Source organism: Podarcis melisellensis, assembly GCF_964234715.1.
Source record: "Podarcis melisellensis genome assembly, chromosome: 2".
Classification (NCBI taxonomy): Eukaryota; Metazoa; Chordata; class Lepidosauria; order Squamata; family Lacertidae; genus Podarcis; species Podarcis melisellensis.
In genome coordinates this window covers 65,525,412-65,545,047 of record NC_138529.1, presented here as the reverse complement: position 1 = coordinate 65,545,047, position 19,636 = coordinate 65,525,412, and the positions used below count along the sequence as shown (strand labels likewise).

Sequence of the window (19,636 nt, the reverse complement as noted above, 5' to 3'; positions counted from 1 at the left end):
TAGTAAATGAGAGGTTAACACTATGGTGCCAAACCCATTATTGAGTAAATTTAGCACCTTGGACAGCTCTGTAAAATCTTTATTGCTTTCCTGACCTGCTCGTCATGTTCTGTCTATGTGTTCAGTGGCTCTCAGCTCTGATTGAAAGGCAATATATTAGATCCCGAACACAAACACGCTCGGGGGCTGGTTCACTGGGAGCGTAATGACATGGAGGTGAGAACAATTTTCTGGTTACCGCAATTCAAGCACCTTGCAAGGTCTGTTGCAGTAACTTATAGAAGACTTTTAGGGGCTGCTTTTCATTTGAGGCAATGACACTATTAGCTATGGTAGCTGAATGGGAACTGATTTTTTTTAAATGATTATTATTGTGTGTTTTATTAAAGACTAATCTGAATATAGATGCTATGATCCTCTTTAGAGTAAAAGCTTAGAATTATCTGACAAAGGAGTTTTTGTGCAACATCTGCATTCCTAACCTAAAAGTGTCAGCCACGAAAAAGGTTTTATTATGTAGAAATATTGTTTAAGAAAGCAAAAAAAAAGCAAAACCCTTGTATAGGCAATTGCTTGTTTCAAAAGAAAGAAATCACAAACACCGAATAGCTCTAAATTATAACAGCACTTACTGAATGTACTCCAGTAATAAACTACATGGAAAACCATGGCTATTTTTATTTTTTTTATTTGCACTGTCGTTTACTATAAGTTACTTATTTATTCCTTAAGAGTGAGAGCTTATGATTTCTGCATAATTATATTAAAGCAGTGGTCTACAAGCAACTTTCCCATGAAGAGTTCTACTCATGTGAATTTAACTGCTCCAATATAAAATAGAAAATGGACTGCAGCCTGTATCATTGCTCAGACTCGAAGCAAAATGATCTTTTGTTTCAGAATTGATGCTAACAGAGAAGGAATAATTACTTCAATGACAATGGTTAAAAATGAGTATGCAAGTACATGTTAAAGTAATATTACTACGACTGTTGTTCAAGGCTAACATTGCTGACTTTGATTTCACCAAAACAATTTTACTTTTTTTGAAGTTGTGGTGCCTGAACAAGATGTTTTAGTTTACTGGAAACTGGGTGGTGGTGAGGGAGTCAAATCTGACAAGCAGCTCTTCCCCCTACTCTAGAGTTTTAATCTTTTACAAGGCAGGCAAGGCTTACTGACAATCTAAGTGGCTCAGCTAAAACAGCATGGCCTGATTCCATATGGGTATCGTGTGCATTCCCTTCATAGCCTTTTAAATTATTTAGTGCTTTGGTCAAGCAGCACAGAAAAGGACAAAGGCTGTAGCCAGTGATCTCTTCAGAAATAGTTTCAAATGTATTGATTCAGAAGCCATCAATTATATAATGCACCTGGCTGCATGTGTGAAAAAATAATTGAAAAGTGCATTCTGAAGGAGAAGCTGTGCAATGGTTTTAAGGAAGGATAAATGTTTACTGGGGGTGCAAAATGCACAAACACACTCTCATCTCATTTTTAAATTTAGGACATCATGTATGTCATAAGTAGCTACTGCAGTATGACAACTATTTTATCGTATATTGTAGAGAATTTTAAATTGAAAAAATGCTAATATGCATCTAAAAGCTTGTCATCTGAAGAGTTGTTCAAGGATTTTGAAGAGGTTATGGTGACAGCAAAATGAATGCAATTATATCTCTATTTTCTGATCAGAGACTATAGTATATGAAAATTGAGCATTACTGCTTCTTTTGGTTGGAAAATCTACCTAGTGTATAAAACATTCTCAGTTAAACTTTTCAACTTTACTCAAAAGTCAGTAGGAAAATGTTGCATCTAGTTTTTTAAGACACCCGCAGAAATATATATGGCTTCAGCTTTGCTGTTCTTTTATACTGTAGTATATAGAGAAATCAAATCGTATTAAAAAAAAAGTTCCCTGATCAGTTTTTTTATTGAGCGGGTAGAGACCTGCTGTGCATTAGAGGGCAATGTAGAAAGATATTTTATGCTCTGTAGTTTGCAAATGTATTTTATTGTTTCCACTTTTGCCCTCCACATTTTTTCATTCTAAAAAAAAGAGCATTGTCATATGCAGGTGTCAGTTTTAAAAGCATGGATATATAATATAGAAAGATGAAGTTACAATGAAAATTAAAGGATTATGCCCCAAATCTAGCCACATCTCCTTATTTGTTCTGAATGTCACTTCTATGAAGAACATTCTTACATGTTTGCAGCATTGCTGTTTGGCTTCAAAGCCCTCCCGCCGCTCCTTCCATGGTGCTGCAGCTAGTTTGAATACCTGGTTTTGGCATCTGCCCATGACAAAGGAATATGACCCAAAGAAGTTGGATATTACATTGTTATCAGATCAACACATTCCACAGCTATGTAGCTGATCTGATAAGGTCAATCTTTATGTAATATAAATTAAGAACCAAATAAACAGATTAGAAGGATTCATAACATGCTCTGAACGACATTGATTTCAGCAATCTAACAAATTACTATAGGTCATCCTGCAATAAACCCACCAGTGGACTCACAGTGCAGACAGCAGACAATCGACTGACAATTTTTATTTTGCAGCACAAACAAGTTTCACCTTTAAACTTTATTAAGCTTTTGTGCATGAACTGGATGAACTTGTGATTTAACAACATTCTGAGCTCACTAACAATGGTCGCTTTTAAAGACTCTTGTATACTCAAGTCAAAGCTGAGAGCTAAGAGAATGCTGGGAAATGCTATTTCTACATACAGTTTATTGTACTCTTACAAGCGTGTCTTTTCTCCCCCCTTCTCCTGACAGGAAGTAATACTCAAGAGGGCAGCCGATCTGGTGGAAGCACTCTATGGTATGCCACATAACAACCAGGTAAATGCAGTCCTCATTTAATAGCTCTTTATATTTAGCATGTTGGTACCTATGCTTTTGGGGTAGCCTTCTCAGTCATACTTGTACATAAAAAAAATAGATGAAGGAAAATAAATGAGGGAATCAAATGAGCTTGTTTTGTTGGTGTTTATTTATTTTCCTTCCTTTCCTTTTGTTTTTACAAACATTAAAAACTGCATGCACGTCACCTTCAGAAATACAAATCTATGTTAGGTAGTGATTTATACCTTTTAGATCTATAGACTTTAAATAGAATTTTAAAACTTACGCTTTCCAAATATTATATGTTTTGAGATGGTATATCACCTATGCCAAGCAGTTCACATGAAGTGTGTAATAAAAATAAGTAAATGAAACTTATGGGGCAATATTATACACATCTTTTCGGAAATAATTACCATGGTCTTTTATTGGGCTTACTCACAGGTAAATGGGATTATGGTTTCCAGAGCTCTTTTCAAAGTCTTACCTCAGCAAAGTCTAAAATAATTCTCAGAGGATGACATCCCATTTTCACAGACACCTTTGGGCAAACTCCATGGATTGAGGACAGATGCGAAAATGCTCTCTTTGCCTTTCAAGGTCTTGCTGTTTGGAACTTTGAGATGCAGTTATGTTCAGAAGTGATCTGCTGCACTGTGCAGAAGTGAACCTGCCCATGTAGACAGCAAATAAGGGGTGATCATTAAGGGACAGAAAGGGGAAAGTGATCCTTCCTAGCATAGGAAGCCTTCAAAACCAGGGAGCTACTTTTCCTCTGTCACAGCCAGGGCTTTGCATTGACTTGCTTTTTAGGCACACAGTGTGGGGTGGCATGATTTTAATCCACCACCTTACAAGTAGGATAGGTATCTGCATATCAGTACAGGAAATGGTGCTCAGTTTGCAACATGATATAGAAATCTAGTATTTAGTATATAAGGACAGCTTGCTTCTTTGCTAAACGGAGGAGGTCTCTGTTCAGGCAAAAACTAGTGGCTGCATTACCCTTCTCAACAGGGGAATTCAGATTTTCGTACGAAATAGTGACATTGAATAGGTCATTTTACGTGTGTCTCTCATAATACAGGCAATTCCCTGTTTGACCGGGGGTTGCATGTCGGCCATCATACTTCAATTGGCCGCGTGCAAAATGGTCACTGCTTGTACACTCAGATGACCCTTTTGTGTGTGGAGGAATATGAAAGTACTTCTTGTAAAATAACATGTGAATTGGCCCAGAAGATATGCTGATTCTCATATAAATCCGAATCAGTGACATCAGATTCCTTACCTACAACTGACTAGTCTAGGAGAAGCCCACTTAGAACTTGTTTTTTGCTTTCTATAACCTATATATTTTTGCATTAAAAATCAGGGCTGGATTGGAAAGCATACATTTTCCCTTGGCAAGGTAAAATACCATCTCAAAAATATATATAATACTTGTGAAGTGTAAGTAGTTAATAAATTCTATTTAAAGTATTAATGTCAGATAAGGGAGAATTCTGACCAAACATAGATTTGTGTTTCTAGAGGTTACTTATTGTGGTTAGTAAGTACATAAAAGATTCCTTACTCTGAATCATACTATTGGTCCACCTTGCTCAGTTTTGTCTACTCTGAGTAGCAACTGCTATCTGGGATTTCATAAGGGGGCCTCTCTCACTCATCCTTACCTGAAGATGCCAGGCATTGAACCTGGAATCTTTTGCATGCAAAGGATGTGCTCTACCACTATAGACCTATAGGTAACACTATTGCCATATCCATCTTCAATCTTGAAGCAGTCTTGTTTGGTAGATCATTATTCCCATTTCATTGAGACAGACCCAAAGTTAGAAAGGATTGTTTGTACAACTAATTAAGTCTGGGTGGGATCTTCAAATGAAGGCCACAAATTCACTATCAGCCATATCATCACTTTATCCGAGTGGATTAGAGTTTGACCTATGACTTGTTCAGCCCTCAAGTCAATCCAATCTTGTCCCACTGTTCTGAGGGACGATATGCTGAATCTTGCATCGGTGTAGGCTCCTTAACTGCTCAGTGAATTGCCTCTTAATTACTTTGTTACATCTCTCAACGCTTTCCCCCAGGAAATAATCCTGAAAAGAGCAGCTGATATTGCAGAAGCTCTCTACAGCGTCCCTCGCAATCACAACCAACTCCCAGCGCTCGCCAACACTTCGGTCCACGCAGGAATGATGGGCGTGAACTCCTTTAGTGGTCAGTTAGCAGTCAATGTCTCAGAAGCATCACAGGCCACTAATCAGGGTAAGATGAAGAAGAAACATTTTTTTAAAAAAACCTTCAGGCAAAATTGGGTGGTTTTTTTTAAAACAAATTGGAAAGCAAAGAGCTTACCAAAGAGCCTCTGTATGGCTAAGTAAAAGGCACCATGCACATTTATTTCACTGAGCATGCCAACATCCATGTTAGCTGGGATGGATGAGAGTTGTCCCCTGGAGGGTAGAAGGTGGGGGAAATTGCATTAGAATAGTACACATAACAGTTCATGGCCTGCATAACATATAATCTGTTTGCCTAGTGAGATAAAATGCAGTGCTGTTTCATTGGCGTGGAGGGCACTTGATAATTTACATATTTAACGGAGTCATGGTCAGCGAATAAAAAAAATGAAAGTATTTGAATTAAGCACTCAGTACTAAGGCTGAACATTCTGCACCAAAGTACTTATAGCATGAGTTTACCTTAACGTAAACATTCTGGCTCATACCCAGTGTTAGAAACTGAGATATGAAAGCTAGGAGTGCATTAAACCTAGGTTATGGGGGCAACAATGGAATGTATAGGCATGCTTTTTTTAATAACAAGCACACAAAGTTGAAAATGAATGAAATGCAGCTAAAATATTATGTTCATTTTTCACATGGTCTAGTCCTTCCCTTGCCCACCCTCCTAATATTCTTCAGAGGGGTCTTTTCGCCAGACTTCAGAGAGTAACTGGAAGTGGGGAGGCAGAAAGGTCCTCCTTTCCTTCCACTCTGCAGTTTTAATCTGAAATCTTAGGTGCAGTACTGCACCCAGAGCTCAGAAACTGCTCACGCTAATGAAATTCCCTGTCGCAAAATGCACCTAGAACGTCCAAAAGGTATATAACCAAGGACATATTGCTATCTCCATGGAAGTATCAGTAGTGATGCAACCAAAATTAATTCCTGAAAACTGACATTCTAGACCTTGTTTAATCACGTTCTGTTTTTAACAAGCAAGGACCGAGCTCTTTTCTTTGGCAGAACAATCCTAACTATAGAGGCTGGGTTGCTGTGGAATGGCAGGTACACTGCCACATCTGAAGCCCTGCCAGCAAGGGTGGAAGGTGGAGGGGTTTTTGGGGAGGGTGCTGCACCAGCTCCAGCCTGCTGCAGCTGAGGGGTTCAGGGATTGGGCCTATGAGCCAAAGCCCCCAGCATTCCACCCCAAAATGCCCTGTTTGGGAGCTTCCCCCTGGCTACTGCCACCCATTTCGTTGGCGATCAGACCTCCAACCTTCCTACCATCAGGATTACAGCTGCTGCTGTTAAAATTTCTATACTGCCCTCCACCTGACGATCACAGGGTGGTTGACAATATAAAAATTCAAAAATACATGCCTTAATAACAAACAAAAGCAATACCACCACCACCCCGAGGTTTAAAAGGCCATAGATTGTTTAATTACCCACAGGCATGGAAGAAGAAGGGCTTTGCCTGGCACCTAATAATATGTACTGAAGGTGCCAGGCAAGCCTCCTTAGGGAGAGGATTCCACAAGCCGGGAGCCAGCACAGAAAAGGCCAACTCTTGTGTTGCTGCCCTCCAGACCTCTTGCGGAGGAGGCACATGAAGAAGGGCCTCAGATGAGGACCACAGGGTTCAGGTCGGTTCATATGGGGCAATGCGCTTCTAAGAACTGATCAGAAATTGTTAACAGGCTGTTAAGCGTGTGGCTCAGAACCATATAGAGAATGCCGTGATAGAATCCCTCAGGCCAGTAAGTTGTTTCTTTGCCATATCTTCCAGCTATTTGCAACATCTCCTGCGCCCCATAACACTCACACTTATTTAAAAGTTCTCAACACTTCATAAATGATTTGCAGATTGAACTTTCTAAAGCAACCCCCTCTCTTTCCTCAGAATTGCATTTTTGTGGTATGTTCCGAAAGTCTCTCTTGAAAAACAGCTGTTGTGTCTTTCTCTTTTTCGACTTTCCACAAAAAAAAAAAAGGTTTTACTCGCAACTCAAGCAGTGTGTCACCTCATGGTTACGTGCCAAGCACTACCCCTCAGCAGACAAACTACAATTCCGTCACGACAAGCATGAATGGCTACGGAAATGCTGGAATGTCCAATTTAGGTGGATCTCCAACCTTCCTGAATGGGTCTGCTGCCAACTCTCCCTATGCCAGTACGTATTTCTGCACCATTTATGCTGATTGTTTTCCTGTGGTGGTTGGTGCCCATAGAAACTTGCAGGGTGGGATTCAGGGAGAAAAATGCCAGGTGGAGCCACTCCCTGAACTGGTTGTAAGAAAGGCAGGCAGGCATGTGGAGGCTTGCTGATAGCAGATTGGAGATGGTGGGACAGTGCCCTGTTCACTCCAGTTGAGCAGTTGCTACCGATAAATGGCCAAGCCTTTTGTAACATCCCTGTTGCCCCAATCCTAAATGCACTTATAGGGTGCATCTCACTCAATTCCCATTGGATATATTAACTGCAGTCATACAGTCACCCCATAGCAAGAGTTCTTGGAGCAGCTCACAAAGAAATGGGAAGAAATGATTAACTACTAATTTACAAGAAAAACTCAAATTCAGTGAGTCAAAGGACACATGCTTTGAATTGAACAGTAAGGCAGCAACCTGAGGCAGAGCAAGTAAGCCCCACTGATACAGTGAAGCTTACTTCTGAGAAGATGCACATAGGTTGCGCTGTAAGACCCTAGGAGTTCATTGCAGACCCTTAAAGTTTGTTTCACGCTTGTCATTTTTGTTATTTATTTACAAGTGGAAGCAGCTGCATTGGGTTACGCATTTGATGCAGTAAAGTGTCATTAATCTGGATCATTGCTTTCCATTTTCTGGATAGACTTTGTACTTATGGTTGTTGGTTTTATTCTAATTGCTGCTTGAAAAACTTAGGCATAGTTTTGGGGCTCCTAAGAAGCTCCCATCCAAGCGTTGATTAGGTCCTTACCTGCTTATCATGAACAGTGCTAACACATCAGAAGCTGGTCGCCAGGCACCTGGGAAGCACTGTGCAAAGCACTTCCCAAGCTGTGATAGTTGGGTATTTGAGAAGTGCTGTGCAAAGTGTGTTTGCGAGGGGGGAGGTTCATTGGAATTGCCCTAGGAGAGGGTTAAACGTCTCCTCTCCAGACACTTGTGATTCCAATGAAAATGCGCCCCGCCACCTCCACCCACACCTACTATTACATTTAACAAAGCCCCTGATGTGGCTGCTACCACATGCCTGACGCAATAGGTAGTTTTGCCCCAATACTTTAAAAAAGGCAGTGTTAGAAACTGAGATATGAAAGCTAGGAGCTAAATGGCACCTTAAACCTACGGTATTGGCGCAATAGTGGAATGTATAGGCGTGCTTTTTTAATAACAAGCACACAAAGCTGAAAACGAATGAACTGCAGCTAAAATATTGTCTTCATTTTTCACATGGTCTAGCCCTTCCCCTGCCCACCTCCCTAATATTGTTAAGAGGGTCTCTTCTCCAGTCTTCAGAATGTAGCTAGAAGTAGGAAGGCAGAAAAAGGCCCTCCTTTCCTTCCACTTAGGAATTTTTAACTGAAATCTTAGGCACAGTACTGCGCCCAGAGCTCAGAAACTGCTCGCCCTAAGGAAATTCCCTGTTGCAAAATGCGCCTAGAACAATGGGAGTTTCGAACACTGCTTAAGGGTCTTTAAAGTAAAAAAGAAAAAGAGAGATCTACATGGTTGTCATGTCAGAACTTAAATTCTCCACCAGGAATTACTATTTAATTCTGATAGCAGTATAATAACAATGGATGATAATTAAACTCTCTGAACTATTACACTGAATTAATGGGATAGAATTTTTAACCCCTATTCTTTGTTCCATGAAAGTGATTTCTGTGATACACTATTTCATAATCACGGACTGATTTGTCTTCTGAAGTGTTTCTTTCTATTGAATAATGTCTTTATATTACTTTTCATTTCACCACCACCACCATTATTATTACTATTATTATCTTTGAGCGGTTTTTCTTGGTTGATCTTGCTGTCCCATTAATGGCAAATATGTTCAATTGGAAAATGTTTCAATCATGACCTGAGAATTAGAAAGGTGGCATCCTTAATTAAATCAATAAACTAATTGCTGTATAGTAGCAATTCAATTTAGGTGCTTTGATTGCTGCACCTTAACAAGTGCTTGCAGGAACTGAGTGACTCCAGACCAAGATTGTATCTGTCAGACTGTGAAACTTTGAACGTTTAATTTCCATTAATTGATTTCCTCAGTGTTCCCAAATATGATATCAGTTTCCTGCACCGAGATTCTGAGAGGGTGATTTTTATCTTCAGAAATGCAAATAAAATAATAATCTCAAGTTCAGCTGATTTAAATTTTCATTCCCCTGCCATTTAATTATTCATAAACCACAATTAAACATAAACAGCTTCTAAATAAGATGGGGGGGATGGGTAATTTGCCCAGCTAACCAGGTTCTTCTCTTTTCTCATAGTAACAGGACCCAAATTTCTGGAGCAACTTGGCATTATCTTTAAGTAAGGAAAGCTGCTCTAAACCAACAACCACCAAATATATTAATTATCTTTAGACAAAATGCCAATGAGGTAGAAAAAGAAGGTCGATTCTCAAAACCAAAGTAGTTGATTTGGCCCAGGTCACTCATCACATTAAAAAACAAACTATGGTTTAATGTGAATGGTACATACCACTAAAAAAGTTCTTGCTGCGCTCCTCAATTCCCAGTGCTCCTGAATTGGGCTTGCTGTGACATCTGAAAACATGCTCTTGCTTTCCCCAAACACACCACTAGGAGTGAGCCAGGAACAAACTTTAGCTACCGCTCATGGTTTGCTAGGAGAGAAACAAACCATGAGCTAGGCATGGTCCTCATGACAAACCAGGCTGGATTATTTCCTGGTGGTTCAGCAGCAGCAAGAGCAGGGGATAAGCAAGGCAAGAAGCATGCTAGACTTTCACGTGAAACCATTGTTTGTTTCCATCTATGGTTTAATGTGACGTCTTAGAAATTTCAAGCATGTACTATCCTACAAGCTGTGGCTGACCTTGGTTGCTAACTGCAACGCTGGATTTAGGGTGGTACGAGCAGTTCTCCCGCGCAGGGCGCTATGCCAAGGGGGCACAAAATTTAGAAGATCCATTTAGGGGCGCAAATTTTGGGGAGCAGTGTACTAATTTAATTATTATTAATAATGGAACCAGGAACAAAGCAAATAACTGCCTGCATACTCTATTACCACCATGGAGCTTTCTGCTGCCACCACCTCACACTCACACACACACCGCCTCACTCCTGGCCAACATGGCTAAGTCACGAAGTGTTGATACTGAAAACTGTTCCCAAACTGTCTGCAACTGCCCCTCCCAAAATTTCATGACTGTGCAGGCAAGTTGACAGAATGAAGAAAATCACAGGTTTTTCTTTATTTGTCATGACCAACAAAAATGGTTGGCCAAAAAAGGAACGTTTTTAGTCTAATCCTATGCATGTTTATTCAAATGGGCATTCAGTAGAGCTTAGTCCCAATTAAGTGTGCATATATTTGCAGCTTGGCAGCCAAATTTTGTGCATGTTTTCTTAGAAGTAAATACCACTGAGTTCAGTAGCTTTTAGCCCCAAATGAGAGTGCACATATTTACACATTCGATTGCAACCTGAGTCGTGATCTATTGGATACTAAAATAATATTGTACCAAAAACAAGCAAAGAAAACAACAGCCAGTTTTAGTTTTCTTCTTTTAAAAGTAACATTTTCATATATATTTTTTAAAAAACGAAGAATATTGGGATATGGTCTCTTTATTTAGAGACTTCCTCCTACACATGTAAACACATGGTTCAGTTGCAGGAAAAGCAGAACAAAAATTAAATGAAATAAAGACAAGGGATAAAAGAAACTTTCACAAGTTTGTTTAGCTGAAACAATGGGGTGGGACTTTAACTTTTAGGGGTGTTCCTTCCCAGTGTTAGAAACTGAGATATGAAAGCTAGAAGCTAAATGGCACCTTAAACCTAGGTTATGGGCACACTTTTTTATAACAAGAATACAGTGCTGAAATTGCATGAACCGCAGCTAAAATATTATGTTCATTTTTCACATGGTCTAGTCCTTCCCCTGCCCACCCCCTAATATTCTTAAGAGGGTCTCTTCTCCAGCCTTCAGAGAGTAGCTAGAAGTGAGGAGGCAGAAAAAGGTCCTCCTTTCCTTCCACTCTGCAGTTTTAATCTGAAATCTTAGGCTCAGTACTGCATCCAGAGCTCAGAAACTGATCGTGCCAATGAAATTCCATTGCAAAATGTGCCTGGAACGATGGGAATTTCGAACACCGTCCCTTCCAGAGTTGCAGAGGATGCAAGGCTGTCACTTATGAAACCTGCTCCCCAAAATTTTCTGTGACTGTAAGATTTTATTGAATTTGCCTCTTGGATGCAGCTGTGTGACCACCCGGGGAAGCACAATTAACTTCCACCAATGTTGTCTGAGGTCCCATGTACACTATACATTTAAAACAGTATCATACCAAAGTAAACAGTCATGACTTCCCCCAAAGAATCCTGGGAACAATTGTTATGGGTGCTGAGATCCCTCACAGAGCTAAAATTATCAGAGTGCTTTAACACTCAATCCCTCTTTTCAGGTAACTCTGGGAACCATAGCTCTGTGAGGGGAATCAGGTCTTCCTAGCAACTCTCAGCACCCTTAGCGAACTACAGTTCCCAGGATTCTATGGGGGAAGCCATGGCTGTTTTCAGTGGTATGATACTGCTGTAAATGTACTGTGCAGATGGGGCGTGAAGAGTGCAAACATTCAGTTTTGACAAGTTGACTCTCTTTAGGAAAACGACACGGAGCCAATAGTTGTTACCATTTTTAATGAGCTATCTCAAGATACGTGGAGGTTGTGCGATAGCCCAGAGTGATGATGGGGACCTGTCTGATGTTATTTTCACAGAATGGTAAAGCTGCTTTCTCTTGCTTTCCTGCATTGCAGGGGGTGGACTAGATGACTCTACAGTTCTATGATTTCATGCCACCTCATAAGTAATACCAGAAGCCCTGGATCCCATGAGAGTGCTGGAATGGGAATGAGCCATGTCATGCTCTCCTTCCCACGTGACCTGGGATTCTGGCTTCAACTTTCCAGTAAGGGAATAGCTGTTGGCAAGAACGCCATGCTAAGGGTCATCAGATGTCCTGAGAACAAAACCACCAAGAGCCCTGGATATCTGCTAAAGAAGTCTTGGTGGCACTCTCAAAACTCAAGCCTTTTTGCATTTCTATTCAAAATCTTGATACCAGTATTTCCTCTGTGTTTTGTTTTGCTCTAGTCGTGCCATCCAGCCCAACAATGGCCTCCTCCACTAGTCTCCCTTCTAACTGTAGCAGCTCCTCCGGGATCTTCTCCTTCTCACCAGCCAACATGGTCTCAGCAGTGAAACAGAAGAGTGCTTTTGCTCCTGTTGTTAGACCGCAGACTTCCCCTCCCCCCACCTGTACCAGCACCAATGGGAATAGCCTGCAAGGTAGGCCAACCTGGGCATCATACTGTTTTACATCACCTTTGTTTCTTGCATCTCATCCAAAGGGTGACAGGCCTTGGCAGTCTACAATGTGGCCTGTGCATTCTATGTGTCACTGATAAGTGCCCTCATTCCCTTGCTTGGCAAAACAGCCTGCTTTCATTGCCCTGTTGAACTGAGATGCTGTGTCTTTTTTTATTAAAAAAAAGCATGGTCTGAGTGTTTGCTTAAAATGAGTGATATTGCAGCTTACTAATACCAGCCTTTCTCTTTCTTTCCTTTCTTATTCCTTGTTGTTGTCTTTTATCAGACCAGTCTTTTGTGGACTCTAGCAAGTACTCCACTGCAGGGTCTCTCCAGGGTCTGGCCTTCTCCTGAAGTACGTCAGTCAATCTTCCCTTCCTTTTTTTAATTTTGTTTTTCCTTTGTCATGTCCACATGTGGAATATCTCTACTAATAGCAGCAAAGTTTGTGGGGGTTCATCACAGAAAGCAAACCACAGCAACATTTGCTTTGCATGTGATAGCAAATTATATATGGCACGTTCTACATTCATGTAAGGTTTCCCAGCTTCTTACCTTGTATGGCATTAGCTCATTGTGATTAATGTTCTGGATGTCAGCTAATTTGTATTGCAAACCCCCGTGTCTCCTCAGAAACCTCTTCAGCTGTTGGAAACCTACACTTTTATGTCATCCCATTGACTTAAACTGATGCTTTCCCTAATACTTCACCCCTTTTCTATATCATTCACATATACAGCAATCAGATGGCTATGGATTTCCAAACTATCTATGTACCTTAGGTTCAGGTCAAATTTAGTGGGTGCCTGGAAGCCCATGCCATGATTCCTGAAAGTGGAGAGTCCTGTTTTGTACTGTGATTTCCCTCCAGTGTTCCAGTCCCACTTGAAGAGTGCTTGAGTCTCTTGTTGGCTTTCATAGTGTACCAAAAGGGACAAGGCACTTTCCAAAAGGGAGCAGACATGGATCATTGCTTATCACAGCCAAGTTTGGATCAGGAATATTGGATAATACATACTGGCAGAGTAGGCCTGCTGCTTTCTGTGTTACAGTTGTATTGGCATTGCCTATCCTACATTTCAACATGGAGCAGTTGGGGAAATGAGAAACAGCCAACTGAGGTGGATTTCAGAAATAGGCAAACTCCAGCCCTCAAGATATTTGGGACTACAATTCCCATCACCCCTAGCTAACAGGACCAGTGGTCAGGGATGATGGGAACTGTAGTCCCAAATATCTGGAGGGCCGGAGTTTGCCTATGCCTGTTTTAGATAGTCATCTGAGATTTTCACTTTGAAGCCCTCCTACAAATGAGGGGGCTTTGTGGCCGCGTACCTGCCCCTTATAGTATATTATTAAATTTCTTTTTTCATTTTCCCCTCTCTTTTTATAGTTAATTTGCACATTGCAGATATCAATGTAGATAGGAAGGAAGCTTGTGTGTGCAGGAAAATTCAGATAATTAGTTCTAAGACAGCAGAGAACAATTCACTTAAAAGTGATAAGAGTGCTTATGGTCAGCTACAGTTTTGCCAAATATACGTTCTATGTCAGAGCACTCAAAGTTTGCCCTGAGTCCACCCTCAATAAGGTTATGCCCACATTTGAATAAAAATGCTGTGTTTTGTCTGTATGTCCTAAAACATTACTTGTCATAGATGCATTGGGCTGCACATCCAGCCAATGAGAAAGGGAATCAACACCTGGATGTGTGGTATACACCATAAAAGCAGAATCCGCCCTGTTCACTGGTTGCTGGTGTCTGTTGTACGTCTGCCCTACTGTGCTTAACCCTCCCTCATAATTACTACACCACACTCTGAAACACTGAGAGGAATATACATTTTCATGCTCACTTAGATAAGAAGAGTTCTCATAATCACCAGCTGCCTCAAACTGTGCCGGAGGTAGAAGAGGTTACTGGTGCATCTGTAGTTCCCCCTGCCTACTTTCTTTCTTCTATCATCTGTCTGTCTGTCTGTCTGTCTGTCTGTCTGTCTTCACAGAATGTGGTGACAAATTGTAGATGATTTTTTTGCCCCATCGCCTTAAGCCACTTTCCATGAGCTTAATTCAGAAATCACCTATCCTAAATAGACACATATCAGAGACTCTTTTTGGGTCATGTCATGAATCTCTGAGAGTGAGCAGCCAGGTTTTGCAACCATAGGTGAAAACATTCTCAATGTTAAATGTACCAGCAGAATGAAAAGTGCTCATTCATAAACAAAAGGCACTTAATATGCCTAAAGACAAGTGCTTCACCCTGTGTACTAGAAGCTGAACAACCCAGGGCATAAATCTGAAGGCTAAGACAAGTCAGAGTGGGGTTGTTGTTTTTTTAACCATATAGTATACAATCTATAAAGAACTGAGCTTATGCAAGCCTTACTTGAAATAAATGATGTTTTGAAGGGAGCTATGCTGGAAAAATTGCACCCAAAGAAAATGAAAACTCACAGACCTCTTTAACATTCCCTCCACTATTTTGGATTTGCAGTTTAAACTGGGAAGCATTCTCAGTTGTAAGCTCCCCACCCCCATGGTTACAGAAGCTGTGACCTCCTTCTAGAAATAGTATGGGTCTCAAACATAGTTGTCATAAAGCTTCAGTTCAGCTAATCATGGATGATATATTAGACACAAGCCTTATATCTGATCAACAAGTGATCTCTGGTCTATGAACAGATATGCCTTTCCTAGTAACCTTAGTTAGGACACCCACCTACCAATCTGAATAACAGACATAGTCCTTTAAATCTCCTAACAGGAGGCAAGGCAAGTGAGGCTCCTTCTGCCGCCTTAGTCACCTGCTAGGTGATACACCTGGGAGGGAGAGCGTGACAGGGCAAATAATGAGCTACAGTAACACTGTCTCCTGATTTAGTGGAATATTTAAAGGGTCATGTCCAATGTTTGGCTAGTAGTCCTCTCCATTTTTGCAGCTATGCTCACTACGGTGACATTGATTTGTATATTAATATTGTGGAATTAAAATCTGCAGACCTAAAACCTTCCAGTTTTACTTCTGCTTGTGGTGCGAGCAGAGAAATAGAACAGCAGGAGCTTGGAGCTTGCAGTTTTCAAACTGTTGCTTTTGATTTCGCCATGCCCAGGATTTTATATTTCTTGTTTTAAGATACTGGCTGCGTAGGTAGTACATGAACAGAGTGATTTTCACCTCCCAAAATAAAGCTCATAGTTGCTGTTGGAGATAGAAGTGATCACTTCCTTGGCAAGGCTTTGTACATTTAAAGCAATTGTTTATGCTCTCTAATACATAATTGCAATAATAGTAGTCATGCATTGTGCAACAATGATTCAGATCTGCTTTGCTAAAATTGTACATGCACTTTTGCAGATAACCATGCCAAGTGTGAAAAGCCATATCCATGAGAATAAAACCATGGGTGTCACATACCAGATAGGTGGGGTATAAATATAATAAAATCAGCAGCAGCAGCAGCATCTACTAGAACAGGCTTCCTCAATCTCAGCCCTTCAGATGTTTTGAGACTACAATTCCCATCATCCCTGACCACTGGCCTTGCTAGCTAGGGATCATGGGAGTTGTAGGCCAAAAACATCTGGAGGGCCAAGGTTGAGGAAGCCTGATCCAAACCCTTCACTAGAACAACAGTCATATTTCATTGTTAGTGGTGTTTTTACCACACAGTTTTTGTGTGGAATATAGAATGAAATCTTTTTTTCTTTTATAGATCATCATCATAGGTTATCCTTATATAAATTAGAACATGATGGAGACATATAATTCATTTTGTTTTTGTAAAAAATACATTTTGCTTTTGTCACGTTTTGGGTGGTGGAATCCTGTGATATTTCCCTTTTCAGAATCAATTTCACATTGAACCAGAAAAAAGCCTAGGTGGTCCTGTAACCAAGACACTTAAAGTACAAAAGTAGCATGATAAGGCCTTGGCAGAATGGAAATAAGAAACCTTTTAAGCAGAAAGAAATTCCGAACGTCATTCTGCCTTTTGACTTGTAATTTAATTCAGAAGTATTAGGCTTCTTCAGCAATAGTAATGGTAGCTGTTCTTTGAAAACCTTGCGCTTATGCTGTGTTATATTCCATTTCTCTTCCACTGGCACAGTTTCTTGCATTTAGCCATAGTGAAATGTTAAGCTTTCCTAAAAGGAGAAATTGTATTTGCTTAGAAAATCATTGCAGAGTTAACAAATGCCCAATACAGAAAATCTGTAAAAACATTTTATTCACTTCCAGGTGCTCCTTTATTGTTAACAGCCTAATAATGATGTTCTAGAAAGGACAGTCAAAATTACCTATTCGGGGTAAGGTGTAGTAAGTGCAAAAGTGATACAGGTTAGCCACAGAGAGTTTCTCCCACCCAGCTTGATACCATACGTCTGGCAATTTCTTAGTGAAGTTTCCAAAATCCACAAGAATCTTAGTAAGCCACCACTCTGTTTGGACACAGAATGCCTTAACTACCTCTTAGGAAAGAATTCCTAGTATCATCTGGGCTATAACATTAGTCTGGTATATGTGGTGCCATAGAGTGCTATCGCCCCTTTAAGACTGGTTTATGGGAATTGGTTAGAACTTCAGAAGAAACGAGCTTAGATACAGCTGTCTCCCGTAAAAGGCTTCAAGGCTGGTGTCACAAGGTAATTGGGTGGAAGAGGTGAACACCCATGGTCTTGCACCCATGCGCACCGACCCCTCTTGCTCTCCAGGCTTCAGTGAAAGCAACGTGTAGCCTCCGGAGCGCAGAGGGAACACTCCCTCTGTGCTTTGGAGGCTTCGCGTTGCTATCACTGAAGCCAGGGAGACTGCATTCGCTCCATAGGACGCACACACATTCCCCCTTAATTTTTGGAGGGGGAAAAGTGTGTCCTATAGAGCAAAAAATACGGTATTTGGGCTTTTGATAGCAACTTGTTCTGTTGCTCAGCCTACTGAGATTTAAGAGTAAGCGTTTATGTTAATTAGCTGGATAAGTTAGTGTTTGTTCTCTTACCTTCTGAGCTACTTTAATCTGTGTGATTATTTGGAGTTTTTCCTCTCTTGTAAAGTTTTGTTTTAGTAAAGTCTGTGTGTGATTTTTATGAAATTTGGTCTGGTCTGAGTTCCTGGACCCTTTAATTTTGACCATGGTTTTTGGAGCAAGGGTCATCCAGTACAGCAGTACATGATAATTCCCCCAGTATGAATTAAAACAAACTGTATTTATTCTGCAAATATTATACATAGCAGTTCAGTGTGGAAGGGGGGAGCTTATAAAATGGGCAAAAAGCATAATGCATAAATGCACAGCCATTGTTATGGCTGTAACCCTGTGAAAGTTTTTAGTGTGGCTCTAAGCTTAATTCCCAATTTTTAAGATATCATTCCACTGCTCACCCTTACTCCTGCTCTTCCCACCACCGGCATGTGGTTCCCAAAAAGCTGCTAAGAAGGGCATATGGAAGTCAGAATGTAAAATGGGTTCCCACTCTTGTCTTGGAAGGTTTTCCTGGTCACAACCCATGGCTGCACTGCAGCCCAGTTGGTGGAAGCACCAGGAGGAGACAGCCTCAAAAGATGACCTCAGTGAAGAGGCAAACTGGTGTGGAAAAAAGGCAGCCTTTCAAGTACTGTGGTCTAATGCCATGGAGACGTTTAGCAGTTAGTAAATGTTCATTCAAAAAAATTAATTTGCCCTCACAAGATGCAGTAGAATTCATTCCCTGAAGACCTAGTGATGGCCACCAATTGGCTAGACAAATTCATGGTGGATAAGGATAGCAATGACTATGTTCTGCCTTCATTGTCGAATGAATATGCTTCTGAATACCAGCTGCTGGAATTGTAAGTGCATAGAGTGTCGTTACACTCAGGTCTTGCTTGTTGTCTTCCCATAAGACATCTGGGTGGCTACTGTGAAAATAGGATGCTGAACTAGATGGGCCTTTGGCCTGGCTCAGCAGTTGGTTCTTATGTTCTAATGTTTCCTCTAGCTTGGAAATATCAAGATCATTCCAAAACTGTTGACATAGTAATAGCTTTTCTGTGTCTCGATAAGCCATCTTTCCTGCTACTTCCAAATTTTCAATAAATATTTAAACATTCAAAATGTTAAACAGTGCAAAGTTTAACCTGTGACCATATTCTTATATGTGTTCCTTCTTCCAAAATCTCTGATCACAGTTTCATCAGAGATGAAAGAAATATGTTGCTTGTAAAGGCTTTATTCACACTATGCTGGTCTTTTGAAGAATCAGGAGAGAGACTCCAGATTTATTTTTAAAGGAAATGGCTGTTGTGCTACCACAACAGGTCATATCCTTATGATGCCTAGTTCCAAATGCATAATTTATTTTCATCCTTTCGTCTTTTGTTTTACTTCATTTAGTCATTGCTGTTTGCTTAAACTGCCTCCCTCTTGCTGATTAGTCTTGTAATTCATGCACATATGGCGATGTTTGTGGAGTAAACATTCCTTCCCACTCCCTGGTCTGCAAGTCTTTCACATTGCTTGGTTCTTATCAAATTAATGCAACTGCAATTAAAGCACAGTGAATTTGAATCAGTTATGGGTCTGAGTTCTTCCCCAAGAAATCTGCCCAGCTGTTTGAGATGGTATGCAGCTGGCATTTTAAAGAGGTGACCTTGTGACCACAGTCACCACCAACCATATGTAACTCCCAGCTTAAGGATGTGTTTCCTTACACTAGGTCATTTTGGGCATTACATAGAAAGGCTGAGACCAGATTATCACTGCTGATCTTTCTAGGTCTAAATGTCCAAACATCCTGATGCATGTATGGATTAATTTGAAGTGAGTCAATTTTGTCCCATTGCCGTCAATGTGATTTTAAATTGGCTTAAAAGGAAAGACTCTAGCTTAATTTGTCTGAAGACTGGACTGAGTTATTTGAGTCACCATGTGATGCAAAACACTCTACTGAAGATGTCTTGGGGGGGGGAATGAATTCAACTTTAGTGGGAA

The 19,636-nt window shown here is 40.6% G+C and overlaps 1 protein-coding gene across 8 annotated transcripts in view; it reads left to right on the top strand.

The window, feature by feature from the left end:
* The window catches only part of EBF1 (EBF transcription factor 1), a 375,555-nt gene that overhangs the window by 351,109 nt on the left and 4,810 nt on the right, over positions 1-19,636 (top strand). For 4 of the 8 annotated variants that reach the window (XM_081901048.1, XM_081901047.1, XM_081901046.1 and 1 more), the window contains exons 12-16: positions 2,797-2,862; positions 4,962-5,139; positions 7,094-7,273; positions 12,447-12,641; positions 12,949-13,017. In XM_081901048.1, the coding sequence (XP_081757174.1) occupies positions 2,797-2,862; positions 4,962-5,139; positions 7,094-7,273; positions 12,447-12,641; positions 12,949-13,016 (687 nt within the window). In that variant the 3' untranslated portion in view covers position 13,017. The remainder of the gene's footprint in view (positions 1-2,796; positions 2,863-4,961; positions 5,140-7,093; positions 7,274-12,446; positions 12,642-12,948; positions 13,018-19,636) is intronic. The other 4 variants (XM_081901052.1, XM_081901051.1, XM_081901050.1 and 1 more) reach the window with 1 other exon arrangement.